A 13,560-nucleotide genomic window follows, 5' to 3' on the forward strand; every position below is an offset into this window, starting at 1 on the left:
GTAACTCAACACGACTCTGACAGAAGTCCTTCAGAGGTGCTGTGGCTTAGTTGGTTAAAGTGCCTGTCTAGTAAACAGGAGATCCTGGGTTCAAATCCCAGCAGTGCCTCATTCAGGGAAGTTATGTCAGGTCAGAGCTGCACAGTCTATTGAGCACTTTAAAACACTGCTGAAAACCCATCTTTTCTCCTTGGCGTTCAGCCACAGCTAGGCGAGAATCCTTGGCTCTTATTTTATTTTATTGTATTTTTATCTTTACTTTTACTCTTTTTTAAATTGAGCTCTTATTATTCCTTTACTGTTTTATTTATTATTATATTTGTGTCTGATTATATTGTATTTTAATAACTGTACAGCACTTTGGTTCAACTGAGGTTGTTTTTAAATGTGCTTTATAAATAAAGTTTGACTTGACTTGACTTGATGTCCTATAAAATGCAAACATGAGTCGACCACAAAAGAAAGATAGAACATTTTTATTGGTCGCACTGCTTTGTAAATGTCTACGTTAATAAATGTTTGAACGAAATCCACAAGAGGTGCTGTGGCTTAGTTGGTTAAAGTGCCTGTCTTGTAAACAGGAGATCCTGGGTTCAAATCCCAGCAGTGCCTGTGAGATGCTTTTAGAAGACACATAACAATGAGGAACCTTGTTGTATCTTGCCTATAAATTCTTCATAATGAAAATTTCTGTTCAAAGATGCAAGAGCAATGAAGAATATATATTTCAATTCTTCATAATGAAAGTTTCCTTCAGTCATTTAAAAGATTTTAATTTAAAGCAGTAATATATCATCGTCAAGCTCAATGACTTAATACTGTTAGATATTTTATTGTTACAGAAAACTGTCTTTGCTATTTCAATAATACTGTATACCTAATTATAGTACATTCTCCACATGTAGAGCAGCGGCCTCGTTTCACTCAACCGTAGTGGGTTTGTGTGAAGTGTGAAGTGTCCAATTATTTCACATAATTATTACATTTTCATGTAAATAATAAGCACTCAGAAAGTCTGTGGCTTTCAGCAGCATTGAATTACACCTCAGACATGGCAAAGATCTCTGAGTGGAAACATCTAGAAAACCAATATAATGAGGGCAAACTCACCAAGACTCCAGAGCTAGATCCAAAAAGCCAACTGTGACAAGAACAAGGAGGCAAAAACGAGTCTCAGACTAGTGAAAGAGGCAGAAGCGGAAGTCTAAGAACCTTTTGTAAGATCACTAAGCACCAAGCTCTCAGCTCCTGTGCTGGATAAATGTGGCAGGAAAATAACAACAGAGAACCAGGAAGCAGCACGCTGGGTTCAGCATTTGCATGTTGTGCCTAATCGTCCAGAGCCTGACAAACCAGCCGGCCCATCAAAGCCATGAATACCGGCAAAGCTGCAGGTTTCAACTCCATGCATGCTGAGCTTCTGACGGCTGGCCTCTAAACGTCTACAAAGGCCCCCGACTATCCTATTCAGGAACATCTGGAATGGAGAAAATATTCCCAGTGATTGGACCAAGGGCCTAATTATCAAGATCCCCCGAAATGGAAAAGTCTTCTGTCGGGTTCTCTTGGACATAATTACAACAAACTCAGTGTAGAAGGAAATCTGGCCTGTTTGAAAGATCATAGATTAGAGTGGAAGTCGGGCCGGTTGTTATGGTAAAAATATCATATCAAGATTCTTTTTCATGTTGGTTTACTGAACATTAGTTGAATTATTGTTTTTTGAATCTATCACATAACGAGAGAAATTTGTCTTATAGGTTAGGGGCTCACAAACAACATGAAAACATGTACAAGTGAAACACAACACTAAAAACAGACAAATAAGATTAATCAGTGTATGGGTCAGTAACAAATAAGGGTTGGCAAGATGAGCAATTTAAAAATATGTTTTAAATAGATTTAACAGCAGCATCAGGTTTGTTAAAATGTACATTTAGTTTTTTTGTTAGTTTTATTGGAGAGAAATTCAGACTGAACTCAGCGGCTCCGTAGCAGCAAGACATCATGGACGTCCATAGCAGCAAGACATCATGGAGGTCCGAGTTACGCCCAGTTCAATATAATTAATATATTAAAAAAAAAAGATCAATGAGAGAAAACTGGATCAATGTGTCATTAAGATTTTATTGTTTTAATAATTGTTTTATAAATGGATGAATACAGAAAAAGACCTTAAACATCTTAAATACTAGTTTTAAACGGCATCTTTTAATAGTCAGTATGAACAAGAGGAACATGGGTCAGTGATAAATAAAAGTTGGTAAGATGATGAATTCATAAATCAGTTAAACTAGTTTTAAAAGCAGCATCAGGTTTGTTAAAATGTACATTTAGTATTTTTGTTGGTTTTATATCATTTGAAATGACATTTGCACCATTTTTTACCAAAAGTAAGACTGAATGCTCCTGAAAATGTCAAATGGTGTAACCACAAAAGAATGATAAATATTACATATTTTATCACCTACAGTGTATTTAAGGGGACTTATACTAATAATTACTATTTAGAACAATTGTATTCCACTACTTTTATTTAATATAAAAGTTATAATGTAAGATCATGCCAAACTAGTTGATATGGTGTTTTATTGAGAATTCACTGTTTTTAAGCAAGTTGAATTATTTGGTACAAAGTTTTTATGGTTACACCACTTAGACATTTTTGCCATAATCCTCTAATATATTCTCTCAAAATGGATTAAAAGCAGAAATTTGATGCTGGGTCCACAAAAAAAGAAAGTGTGCAAGTTATTCATACCTTTTTGCATAACTTCATTCACGTTTCCTGTACAACCTTAAATATGTGACTGAACATCAATGTGTGTGTCTGTGCTCGCAGGTTTTAACTGGATGGTCGGGGTGACGAGGAAGATCATTGCAGAGGCCACGGGGGTAAAAAGTATGTCCAAAATGCCGCCACTGATCGAGTTCTTTGGACCAGAAGTCTTACAGGTACCTGTGTGTGTGTGTGTGTGTGTGTGTGTGTGTGTGTGTGTGTGTGTGTTTGCCCTAAGTACATGCTAATATGTCAATAATTACATTATAATAATAATAATAATATAGAGAATATAATTTCCTCATTACATAGAAATCATTTAGTTGTCTGTGTTTTATGCATCTCATGTTTTTATTTCCCACACAAACAAATAGTTGCTTGATTTTAAGTATTTTGGTGGTAAAGTTTCCAGTGAGAACATTTAGGCTTTATTGATTAAATGTTCTCCTTTTTTTTGGTTGCCTGTCAGAGAAATCAAATGTTTTGGGGGAGCAGTTGAGCCGTGCTGGCACATTGTGATTCTTTTTCCATTACAGACATAGCAAGGTAAAACAAAAGAAGAAAAAAAAGATGTGCAGTTTGGAGAAAACATCTCTCTGCTTCTACTCGTCCTCTCTGCTCCATTTATAACCAATGCAAACAGCTTTAAACATCTCCAGATCTTGTTGTGTCGACCAGTTTTTTATTGTTGAACAGCACTAATGAGGCTCTGCTCATTCGTAAACACATAAACACGTTTAATACCCCCATAAATTCTTCACTATAGAAGTCACTCATTACTAATATGTCACTGAAAAGCTTTTTATATGAAGCAGTGAAAGAAAATGTGTGTCATTTTATTGTAGCTCAGGAAACTTAATAAAATAAGAAATCTGAAAGCAGGAAAGAAACTAAAAGAGACTGAAGCTACAAAAATGAACTGAGGGCTGAACACAGTCTGCAACACAAAGCTAACCAGAAAGCTGCTTGATTGGCATTGTTGATGCAAGCTCCCAGGTATCCCAGCATGCTTTGTGCAGCAGTTTAGCCCCATAGACAATGAATGAGTGCAGATTTTGTTGCCAGTCATTTTGTGTACAGTATGGCTGCAAAGTGAAATTGCAGCATGGATGTATTATAACCATAGACTGTATATAAGAAATGGACGTAACATCTGTGACGTCACCCATTGGTTTGTGGACTGCTGCTCGGAGGCCAATAATATCGGATCTGAGCAGCGCCATTTTGAAAATTTCAGGGTGCATGTTGGGAAAAATAAAAACAGGGATTCTACTTATATGGGCATCAGGAGGAGCATGAGGCGCCCTCCTGAACCTGTGAACCAATCAACCTGTCAATCACGACGTAGCCACGCCCTAATGCATACCCTGCTTTATCGTCACATATAAAATCAGGGAGGCCAAAATGTCCCAAATGAACATCATACTGCATTGAAGAAGGCTTTAAACTAGCGGTTGAGACCATAAACACATTTTGAAAACGTTTACTGAGGTTAGAAATCAAGTGAGAAGTTGGTGAATTCTCCATTGACTTGTATAGCGACGGAAGTCCTTTTGACACCAAAACGGCCGCCCCCTGGTGGCCTTTTGATAGAATGCAGTTCTAAGTTACTTCCACGTTGGCCTCATTTCAGAGGACCAGAACTCCTCGCCTGGTTCATCCACGCCCAGTGGAAACAAGTTATAAGAGCTGATAGGGCACCATTTCTCCCAGTGGTCACTCGTGGTACTGTAGCTAAAAATCCCCCTGCACCCCAAAAAGCATTTTCCCCATAGTCCTGCTTTTCACCGAGTCTTTGGCTGCAAAATATATTTGTAAGACTTTCCTCAAGCTAAAAAAAGCATCTTAAAAATATGTGACGTCATCACAATGTAAAGCCTGTGGGCCAAGCAGGAACTCGCAGAGAAACACTACTGCACATTTTCAGCGGGCCTCATGAAGCAGAATCAAACCCAGAAGCTAGAAAGCTGTTAATCTTCTGTTGAACTGAACAGGACACCATGTTCGCTGCGGTATCTTCCTTTTATAAAACATCCAGAGGCTGCAGCGGTTCAAGAAAACTCCCAAACAGAACCAAACCTTATGAAGTAAAGCTGGTGATTTTAGCATTGCTGTGGTTTGTCGCTGCGATCAGGGTCACACTATGTGCCTGTTTGAGTCTGACGGCACCATGGCGTGAATCACAGACAGATGTGTGATCAAAAAACACAGTCTCACATCCTATGGAGAAAAAAACAAGTAAATAAAAGAATCCAAATGAAATGCAGATGTGTGTTTTTCTTATTAAAAGACATTCTTGGGAAGCTTATTGTGAGAAAAACACCCTGCTGGGCCTTATTTCATCCGTTGAATCAGGAACACATGGTGTGTTTGTTTGTGTGTTCGTATGTGTGAATAGTTTGCTGTGGTTTAATCGATCTTGTGTTGACTGTGAAAATAAAAACACATGGAGCAAAGAGCACGAAGGAAGAACATCAGACTGGAAGCTGCAGTCAAAAGATTCACCTGATATCTTCACTCTGATTTATAGTTACACAAAAAAACTCAATTTAATATACGGATATCTGATCATACTTAAATAAGGTCTACAGATAAAATGTTAAAGACCATGTAAAGTGAATTCAGACATTTTCTTCTAAACACATTATATAGGTCATAAATGTATTTCTAAAAAAGGTGTAAAAAGCATTTCAACCATTTAGATTTGAATTGTGGAGCTAGGCTTCACAAACTGTGTTTCAAGATTTCTGTGTCTGGATTTAATGGGCGGGTCTGAAAATCACCGCTGGGTTACAGTTACACACCAGAGCATAAACCCGCCCCTGCTGCTGTAGAGGTATAAATACATTCAGCTCACACTACTACTACAGTCTACAGTTAGCCAGTTAGCTGAGTTAGCCGCTGAGCTAGCCGCCAAGTTAGCAGCTGAGTTAGATTGACTTTGATTGACAGGTGACACTTGGTAGGGGGCGGGGCTTCAGCGGACTCGGTGGCCACTCCAACAGTGTTTGGGAGCAGAGAAATAGGCAGACTTTTACACAACTTTGAAGCCTAATTTCATATATTTGGCGATTTTTTTAATCATTCAAATTTGGCAGGGTGGTTAACAACACCCTTCTTTCTGTGGTATGTCAAACTCAACAAATAAAAACTAATGGGCCCATTAACCCTGGTCCAAGCCATAAAGCAACAATATACACATGAAGCAATACAAAAGATAATAAATAGCAGCTCTAATAGATGAAAACACACACACACACACACACACACACACACATCTAAATTCTCATTAGCTTTATCTTCTCCCATTTAAAAACCTAACAGAGGGATGAATGAATTTTTGAAGAGACTTTGAACCTCCTATCAGAAAGTAGCAGCTCGTATTTTGTATACAGAACATGAGATCAATCACTATCGCCTGACATGTAACAGATTAAAAAGGCAGGACTCTGACACCAAAGATCAAATCTTCCTGACTGAATGTGAGTCTCGTCCTCTGCTGAGCGGAGCGGTGTGATTCTCTGCTCTGTATTTGGAGCCTCAGTCGTTTGGCTCCGTGTGTGAGACTCAAAATTGACTTCATATGTGCCAATATCTCTTCACACATATACGTGGATCCAAATGCTGAAATCGATGCGAAATGGCTACTTCAGTCAATCTTCAGCCAAACTTCTTCTGCCAAGCAAGGAAGGAAGGAAGGAAGGCAGGAAGAAGGAAAGGAGGGAAGGAAAGAAGGAAGGAAAGGAGGGAGGAAGGAAGGGAGGAAAGGAAAGAAGGGAGGAAGGACAGGAAGGAAGGAAGGACGGAAGGAAGGAAGGAAAGGAGGAAGAAGGAAGGAAAGGAAGGAAGGAAGGAAGGAAGGAAGGAAGGAAGGAAGGAAAGGAGGAAGAAGGAAGGAAAGGAGGTAGGAGGGAGGAAGGAAGGAAGGAATGGAGGGAAGGAATGAAGGAAGGGAGGAAGGAAGGAAGGACGGAAGGACTGAGGAAATAAGGAAAGAAGGTAGGAGGGAGGGAGGAAAGAAGGAAGAAGGGAGGGAGAAATGAAGGAAGGAAGGAATGAAAGAAGGACAGAGGAAAGAAGGAAGGGAGGAAGGAGGGATGAAGGACAGACGGAAGGAAGGGAGGAAGGAAAGGAAGGAAGGAAGGAGGGAATGAAAGAAGGAGGGAAGGAGGAAGGAAAGAAGGGAGGAAGGAAAGGAAGGAAGGAAGGAGGGAAGGAAAGAAAAGGGAGGGAGGAAGGAAAGAAGGGAGGAAGGGAGGAAGGGAGGAAGGGAGGAAAGAAGGAACAGTCAAAACAGATGGGGTCAATTTGACCCGGGAGGCCGACACAAGGGTTAAACAAAAAAGAGCAGCTTCCCTTTAACTCCTAGTAGGAAACGAGGAGGGGAAGGGGGGAAGGAGAGGAGATAAATGAGACACACCTGTGAGCTCAGACAAAAGCAGCATTGAGGAGAGCAGAGAGGAAATATCTAAACTCAGCATACCTCACCTCTGAAAGAAAAACAGTGAGCTACATAAAAGTAAAAGTAGAGTGACAGCAGTAAAAAAAAAAAAAAGGGAAAAAAGGATTTTCATGGATCAGTCCTGGATTGAGGAAGGGTGCTGATCCGCCTGGAGGAGGAGGAGGAGGAGGAGGAGGAGGAGGAGCAGGTGTGTGTATTTGGGAGGAATGTTTGTCTGTCTTTGCTGTCAGAAATGTTAACGACGCATTTAACAACTACAACTATATTTAATTTATTGTGCTGCAACTTCAACACCCACTCGTAGCAGATAAAGCACGAACTTCAGTTGATGTTTGAGCTTTTGTTTAGCTCACATTTAACACTCATAAAACAAGGATTAAAATATAGACTATAACGTTATGATTATTTTATTATATTTGATACTACTATAGTTTTTTAACCCTCCTGTTGTCCTCGAGTCAAGAAAGGAAGGGAGGAAGAAGGAAGGAAGGAAGGAAGGAAGGAAGGGAGGGAGAACGGGAGGGAGGGAGGGAGGAAGGAAGGAAGGAAGGAGGAAGGAAGGGAGGGAGGAAGGAAGGAAGAAAAGGAGGGAAGGAAGGAAAGAAGGAAGGACAGAGGAAAGAAGGGAGGACAGGAGGGAGGAAGGAAGGAATTAAGGAAGGAAGGAAGGAAGGAGGGAAGGAAAGAAAGAGAGAAGGAGGGAGGGAGGAAGGAAGGGAGGAAAGGAAGGCAAGAAGGAAGGAAGGAAAGTAGGACGAAGGGAGGAAGGAAGGAAAGACGGACAGAAGAAAAAAGGAAGGAGGAAAGGAAGGAGGGAAGGAAAGAAGAAGGAGGGAGGGATGGAGGAAGGAAGGAAGGAGGGAAGGAAAGAAGGAGGGAGGGTGGAGGAAGGAAGGAAAGAGGGAAGGAAAGAAGGAGGGAGGGATGGAGGAAGGAAAGAAGGAAGGGAGGAAAGAGAGAAGGAGGAAGGGAGGAAAGAAGGAACAGTCAAAACAGGCGGGGTCAATTTGACCCGGGAGGACGACACAAATGTTAATGCTTTTGTACTCCATTAATAATTGCTCTTTATTCTTTTTTATTGACGCTCTTTATATTTTTTATTGTCCACTTTGCTGCTGAATTAAGGAATATCTGATCTTATCTTTCAGGTCCAATAAAACACTAGTTTTCCAATGTCTTAATACAATTCTGGAGGCTTGTTAATGGCCTCGTGCATTCCCAGGCTGTCGACCCCTGACCTATAATCCATATATATCCACCAGCAAACCAAACAGCACATGAAAGTGAAGCGTCTCTGATGAAGTCTTCTTCTTCTCCCCTCAGGTCGTGGATCAGAGTCCCTCTCCCAGGTTTCTGGGGACTCACCTGCACCCAGACAACATCCCTGCTTCCTTCTACGCAAAGAAAACAAAGGTAAGTGAGTTCTGGTCTTCAGGACGCTCAGAGGAAGTTGATGAATCACTTGGGGGTCGTAAACGTCTGGTAAAGAGGCTGAAATGTACTTTACTGTAGTACAGTTTGAGGTACTTGTACTTTACTGTAGTACAGTTTGAGGTACTTGTACTTTACTGTAGTACAGTTTGAGGTACTTGTACTTTACTGTAGTACAGTTTGAGGTACTTGTACTCTACTGTAGTACAGTTTGAGGTACTTGTACTTTACTGTAGTACAGTTTAAGGTACTTGTACTTAACTGTAGTACAGTTTGAGGTACTTGTACTTTACTGCAGAACACTTTGAGGTACTTGTACTTTACATTAGCACTGTTTGAGGTACTTGTACTTTACTGCAGAACACTTTGAGGTACTTGTACTTTACTGTAGTACAGTTTGAGGTACTTGTACTTTACTGCAGTGCAGTTTGAGGTACTTGTACTTTACTGTAGTACAGTTTGAGGTACTTGTACTTTACTGTAGTACAGTTTGAGGTACTTGTACTTTACCATAGTACAGTTTGAGGTACTTGTACTTTACCATAGTACAGTTTGAGGTACTTGTATCTTACTGTAGTATTTCCATGTGACTCGACAGCAAAGAGCTCAGAGCCGATCCTCTATATAATCCTTGAACCCATCCGTCACTCTTTAACTGCACCCTTTCACCGCTGTCACGCTATACCCTCATCCATTATCCTGCACCGCCCTCGCCTATCGCTCTGCCACTCCCGACTTCCTCGTACACCGCCACCACTCCTGTCCTCTCTCCTCTAGATCAACATAGACACAATGCAACAGGTTAGGACCTTCTCGGTACTCATCAATCATCATCTTTAGCTTGGAAATACTCTCTCTCCCATGACTTCATGCTGTGGTGGATCATTGATCATGTAGTTATCACAGCAAAGCACGTCACCTTTATTCTTGAAAATCAGCAGCAAGCCCAGTCAAGCCTATGAAAGCTGCTCAGTAGCACATGAAGACGAAGAAGGGGGTTGGGTCCTGTAATTGGTCTGTTTTTTTCTTCAGTTTCCTTTCCCAGATTCCCTGCTTCCTTTTATTGAGTGAAGTCCATTTTCTGTTAATTGTGTTTGAGTTTCAGATCAATCTTTTTTTGTCAAAGTTGTCACATAAATCCTTGGTTTTCATACTTTTACTTCAGGTTTCCTCTTGTTTTCTCTCTGGGTGATAATATCCCATCATCCCCTACACATTGTCGGGGTCATAACAGTTTTTGGGGGGCTTAACCTTTGTGTCGTCCTCCCGGGTCAAATTGACCCCATCTTTTTTGAATCTTCCTTCTTTCCTCCCTTCCTTCCTTCCGTCTGTCCTTCCTCCCTCCTTCTCTCTTTCTTTCCTTCCTTCTTTCCTCCCTCCATCCCCTTTTCTTCCTTCCTTCCTCCCTCATTCCTTCTTTCCTTCCCTCCTTCCCTCCTTCCTTCCTTTCCTTCCTCCCTTCCCTCCTTCTCTCTTTCTTTCCTCCCCCCTACCTTCCGCCTTCCTTCCTCCTTTCCTTCCTTCTTCCTTCCTCCCTTCCTTCCTCTTTTCCTTTCTCCCTCCCTCCTTCCTCCCTCCTTCCTCCCTTCCTTCTTTCCTCCCTCCCTCCTTCTCTCTTTCTTTCCTCCCCCCTACCTTCCGCCTTCCTTCCTCCTTTCCTTCCTTCTTCCTTCCTCCCTTCCTTCCTCCTTTCCTTCCTTCCTTCCTCCTTTCCTTTCTTCCTCCCTCCCTCATGTCCTTCCTTCTTCCCCCCTTCCTTTCTTCTTCCCTCCCTCCTTTCCTTTCTTCTTCCTCCCTTCCTCCCTCCTTTCCTTCCTTCTTCCTTTCTTCCATCCTTACTTCCTCCCTCCCTTTCTTCCTTCTTCCTCCCTTCCTTACTTGGCTCGAGGACAACAGGAGGGTTAAACCCAACTCTGGAAATCGAGATCGGATCATTAACTACTTCAGCTTTTGATGTGTCCTTGGGCAAGACACTTAACCCAAAACGTGCTCCCGTTGCTATGCCAACGTCGTGAGAATGAATGGTTAGCTTCCTCCTGATGTGCAGGTTGGCAGCCTGCGTGGTAGCTCCTGCCATCAGTGTATGAATGTGTGTGAATGGGGTGAATGAGATGTAATGTAAAGAGCTTTGAGTGGTCCTAAAGACTAGAAAGGAGCTATATAAGTACAGACCATTGACCATTTACAGGCCATTACACTCAGAGAAACGTATCCGCTGATCTCACTTTCACAATGGAAGTCTATGCAAAGAAAAGTCTGTTTGGGCCAAATAGCATCACGTGATGTTGTTGTTCTTTGTATGCATTGTTGTGTCCTGTTTTGTCTCCTCCTCGCCTCCACACCTCCTCTCCTCCTCACTTCCTTCTCACCTCGTCTCCTCCTCACCTCTTCACTTCCTCTCCTCATCTCCTCCTCTCCTCCTCTCCTCCTCACCTCCTCTCCTCCTCTCCTCATCTCCTCATCTCCTCCTCACCTCCTCACTTCCTCTTCTCATCTCCTCCTCACCTCCTCACCTCTTCTCCTCCTCTCCTCCTCTCCTCCTCACCTCCTCACTACCTCTCCTCCTCTCCTCCTCACCTCCTCACCTCTTTACCTCCTCACCTTCTCTCCTCCTCTCCTCCTCTCCTCCTCTCCTCCTCACCTCATCTCCTCTTGTCCTCCTCACCTCCTCACTTCCTCTCCTCCTCACCTCTTTACCTCCTCACCTCATCTCCTCCTCACCTCCTCACTTCCTCTCCTCCTAACCTCTTTACCTCCTCTCCTCATCTCCTCATCTCCTCCTCACCTCCTCACTTCCTCTCCTCCTCACCTCTTTACCTCCTCTCCTCCTCACCTCCTCTCATCCTCTCATCCTCTCATCCTCTCATCCTCTCATCCTCACCTCCTCTCCTCCTCACCTCCTCTCATCCTCTCATCCTCACCTCCTCTCCTCCTCACCTCCTCTCCTCCTCACCTCCTCTCATCCTCTCATCCTCTCATCCTGTCATCCTCACCTCCTCTCCTCCTCACCTCCTCTCATCCTCACCTCCTCTCCTCCTCTCCTCCTCACCTCCTCTCATCCTCTCATCCTCTCATCCTCTCATCCTCACCTCCTCTCCTCCTCACCTCCTCACCTCCTCTCATCCTCTCATCCTCTCATCCTCACCTCCTCTCCTCCTCACCTCCTCTCATCCTCTCATCCTCTCATCCTCACCTCCTCACCTCCTCACCTCCTCTCCTCCTCACCTCTTTACCTCCTCACTTCCCCTCCTCCTCACCTCTTTACCTCCTCACCTCATCTCCTCATCTCCTCCTCACCTCCTCACTTCCTCTCCTCTTCACCTCTTTACCTCCTCACTTCCTCTCCTCATCTCCTCATCTCCTCCTCACCTCCTCACTTCCTCTCCTCCTCACCTCTTTACCTCCTCTCCTCCTCACCTCCTCTCATCCTCACCTCCTCTCCTCCTCATCTCCTCTCATCCTCTCATCCTCTCATCCTCACCTCCTCACCTCTTTACCTCCTCACCTCCTCACCTCCTCTCCTCCTCAATAATAATAAATAATAAATCCTTCATACAAACACAGACTTATTATTACTATTAGATCTTTTGTCCCACACAGCACTGAGATCAGCTGTTGTTTTAATAGTCATGCTGTGCTGCTATTTGCATTTTATTATGTATTTTACAGCAATATGATATCATGACTTGTGTAAGTGTTGCAGTCCAAAACATGCACGACTATGCCAATATTTCTCCCTCCAGAACCACACATAGTGCTAAATGGAAACTTATGCGGTTAGTTACACTCACTCCTCTTTTCCATGATGTGGCCCTTTTATTATTATTATGTAATAAGCTGATTATTCAAGCTGATATTATCAATAAAATATGTTATTTTGCATATTACACAAGACTATTATAGTAATTGCTGTTATACAAGAGCTGTGATCACATGATAAAACAGCTGCAAAGGTTCACCACCATCTGCATCCCACTCCTCCTCTCCTCCCAGTCCTCCTCTCCTCCTCTCCTCTTCCTCTCCTCCCATTCCTCCTCTCCTCTTCCCACTCATCCTCCTCTCCTTCCATTCCTCCTCCTCTCCTCCTCTCCTCCCATTCCTCCTTCTCTCCTCCCAGTCCTCCCAGTCCTGCTCCTCTCCTTCTCTCCTCCTCTCCTCCTCACCTCCTCAACTCCTCCTCTCCTCCTCTCCTCCTCACCTCCTCACCTCCTCTCCTCCTCTCCTCCTCTCCTACTCTCCTCCCATTCCTCCCACTCCTCCTTCCTCTCCTCTTCTCCTCCTCCCCATCTCTCCTCCTCTCCTCTTCCCCTCATTTCCTCCCACTCCTACCACTCCTCCTCCATCTCCTCCTCTCCTCCTCTCCTCCTTCCTCCCACTCCCCCCACTCCTCCTCTCCTCCTTCCTCCCCCTCCTCCTCTCCTCTTTACCTCCTCTCCTCATCTCCTCCTCTCCTCCTTCCTCCTCTCCTCCAGAACTCCAGAACTCCAAACTGAACTATTGTGCACAAACTAACTTTTACACAGAGACTAAAACTACAAAATGCATTAGTTTAAATGGCCTGACTGCTATTACCTCACCTCCTCACCTCCTCACCTCCTCACCTCCTCACCTCCTCTCCTCCTTGTCTCCTCAACTCCTCACCTCCTCTCCTCCTGTGTTGCACAGATGCTGGTGGTCTTCAGGAACCCTAAAGACACTCTGGTCTCCTATTATCACTTCTCCAACAACAGCAACAACCCAGTCCTCCCATCAGGACAGTCCTGGGAATCCTTCTACACCAACTTCCTGTCTGGAGACGGTGAGAAAACAAACCTTCACTTTATCACCATGTTATCAGGAGACTCTTAAATTAGTATTTAACTGAATGGTGTTTGTTAGATCACTTAAT

General features: G+C 43.2%; 1 protein-coding gene and 2 non-coding genes across 3 annotated transcripts in view; all 3 read left to right on the top strand.

The window, feature by feature from the left end:
- The window catches only part of sult6b1 (sulfotransferase family, cytosolic, 6b, member 1), a gene marked incomplete at its 3' end in the record, with an annotated part of 34,252 nt that extends 20,782 nt beyond the window's left edge, over window positions 1-13,470 (top strand). Inside the window, exons 2-4 of the mRNA XM_062415058.1 lie at window positions 2,843-2,955; window positions 8,565-8,654; window positions 13,338-13,470. Of these exons, the coding sequence (XP_062271042.1) occupies window positions 2,843-2,955; window positions 8,565-8,654; window positions 13,338-13,470 (336 nt within the window). The remainder of the gene's footprint in view (window positions 1-2,842; window positions 2,956-8,564; window positions 8,655-13,337) is intronic.
- On the top strand, window positions 36-109 carry trnat-agu (transfer RNA threonine (anticodon AGU)). The gene has a single exon. It is a non-coding gene; the product is annotated as a tRNA-Thr (tRNA).
- On the top strand, window positions 539-612 carry trnat-ugu (transfer RNA threonine (anticodon UGU)). Its single transcript has one exon. It is a non-coding gene; the product is annotated as a tRNA-Thr (tRNA).
- Window positions 13,471-13,560: the final 90 nt, after the last annotated feature.

The sequence above is a fragment of the Scomber scombrus genome, unplaced genomic scaffold (assembly GCF_963691925.1).
Source record: "Scomber scombrus unplaced genomic scaffold, fScoSco1.1 SCAFFOLD_275, whole genome shotgun sequence".
NCBI lineage: Eukaryota > Metazoa > Chordata > Actinopteri > Scombriformes > Scombridae > Scomber > Scomber scombrus.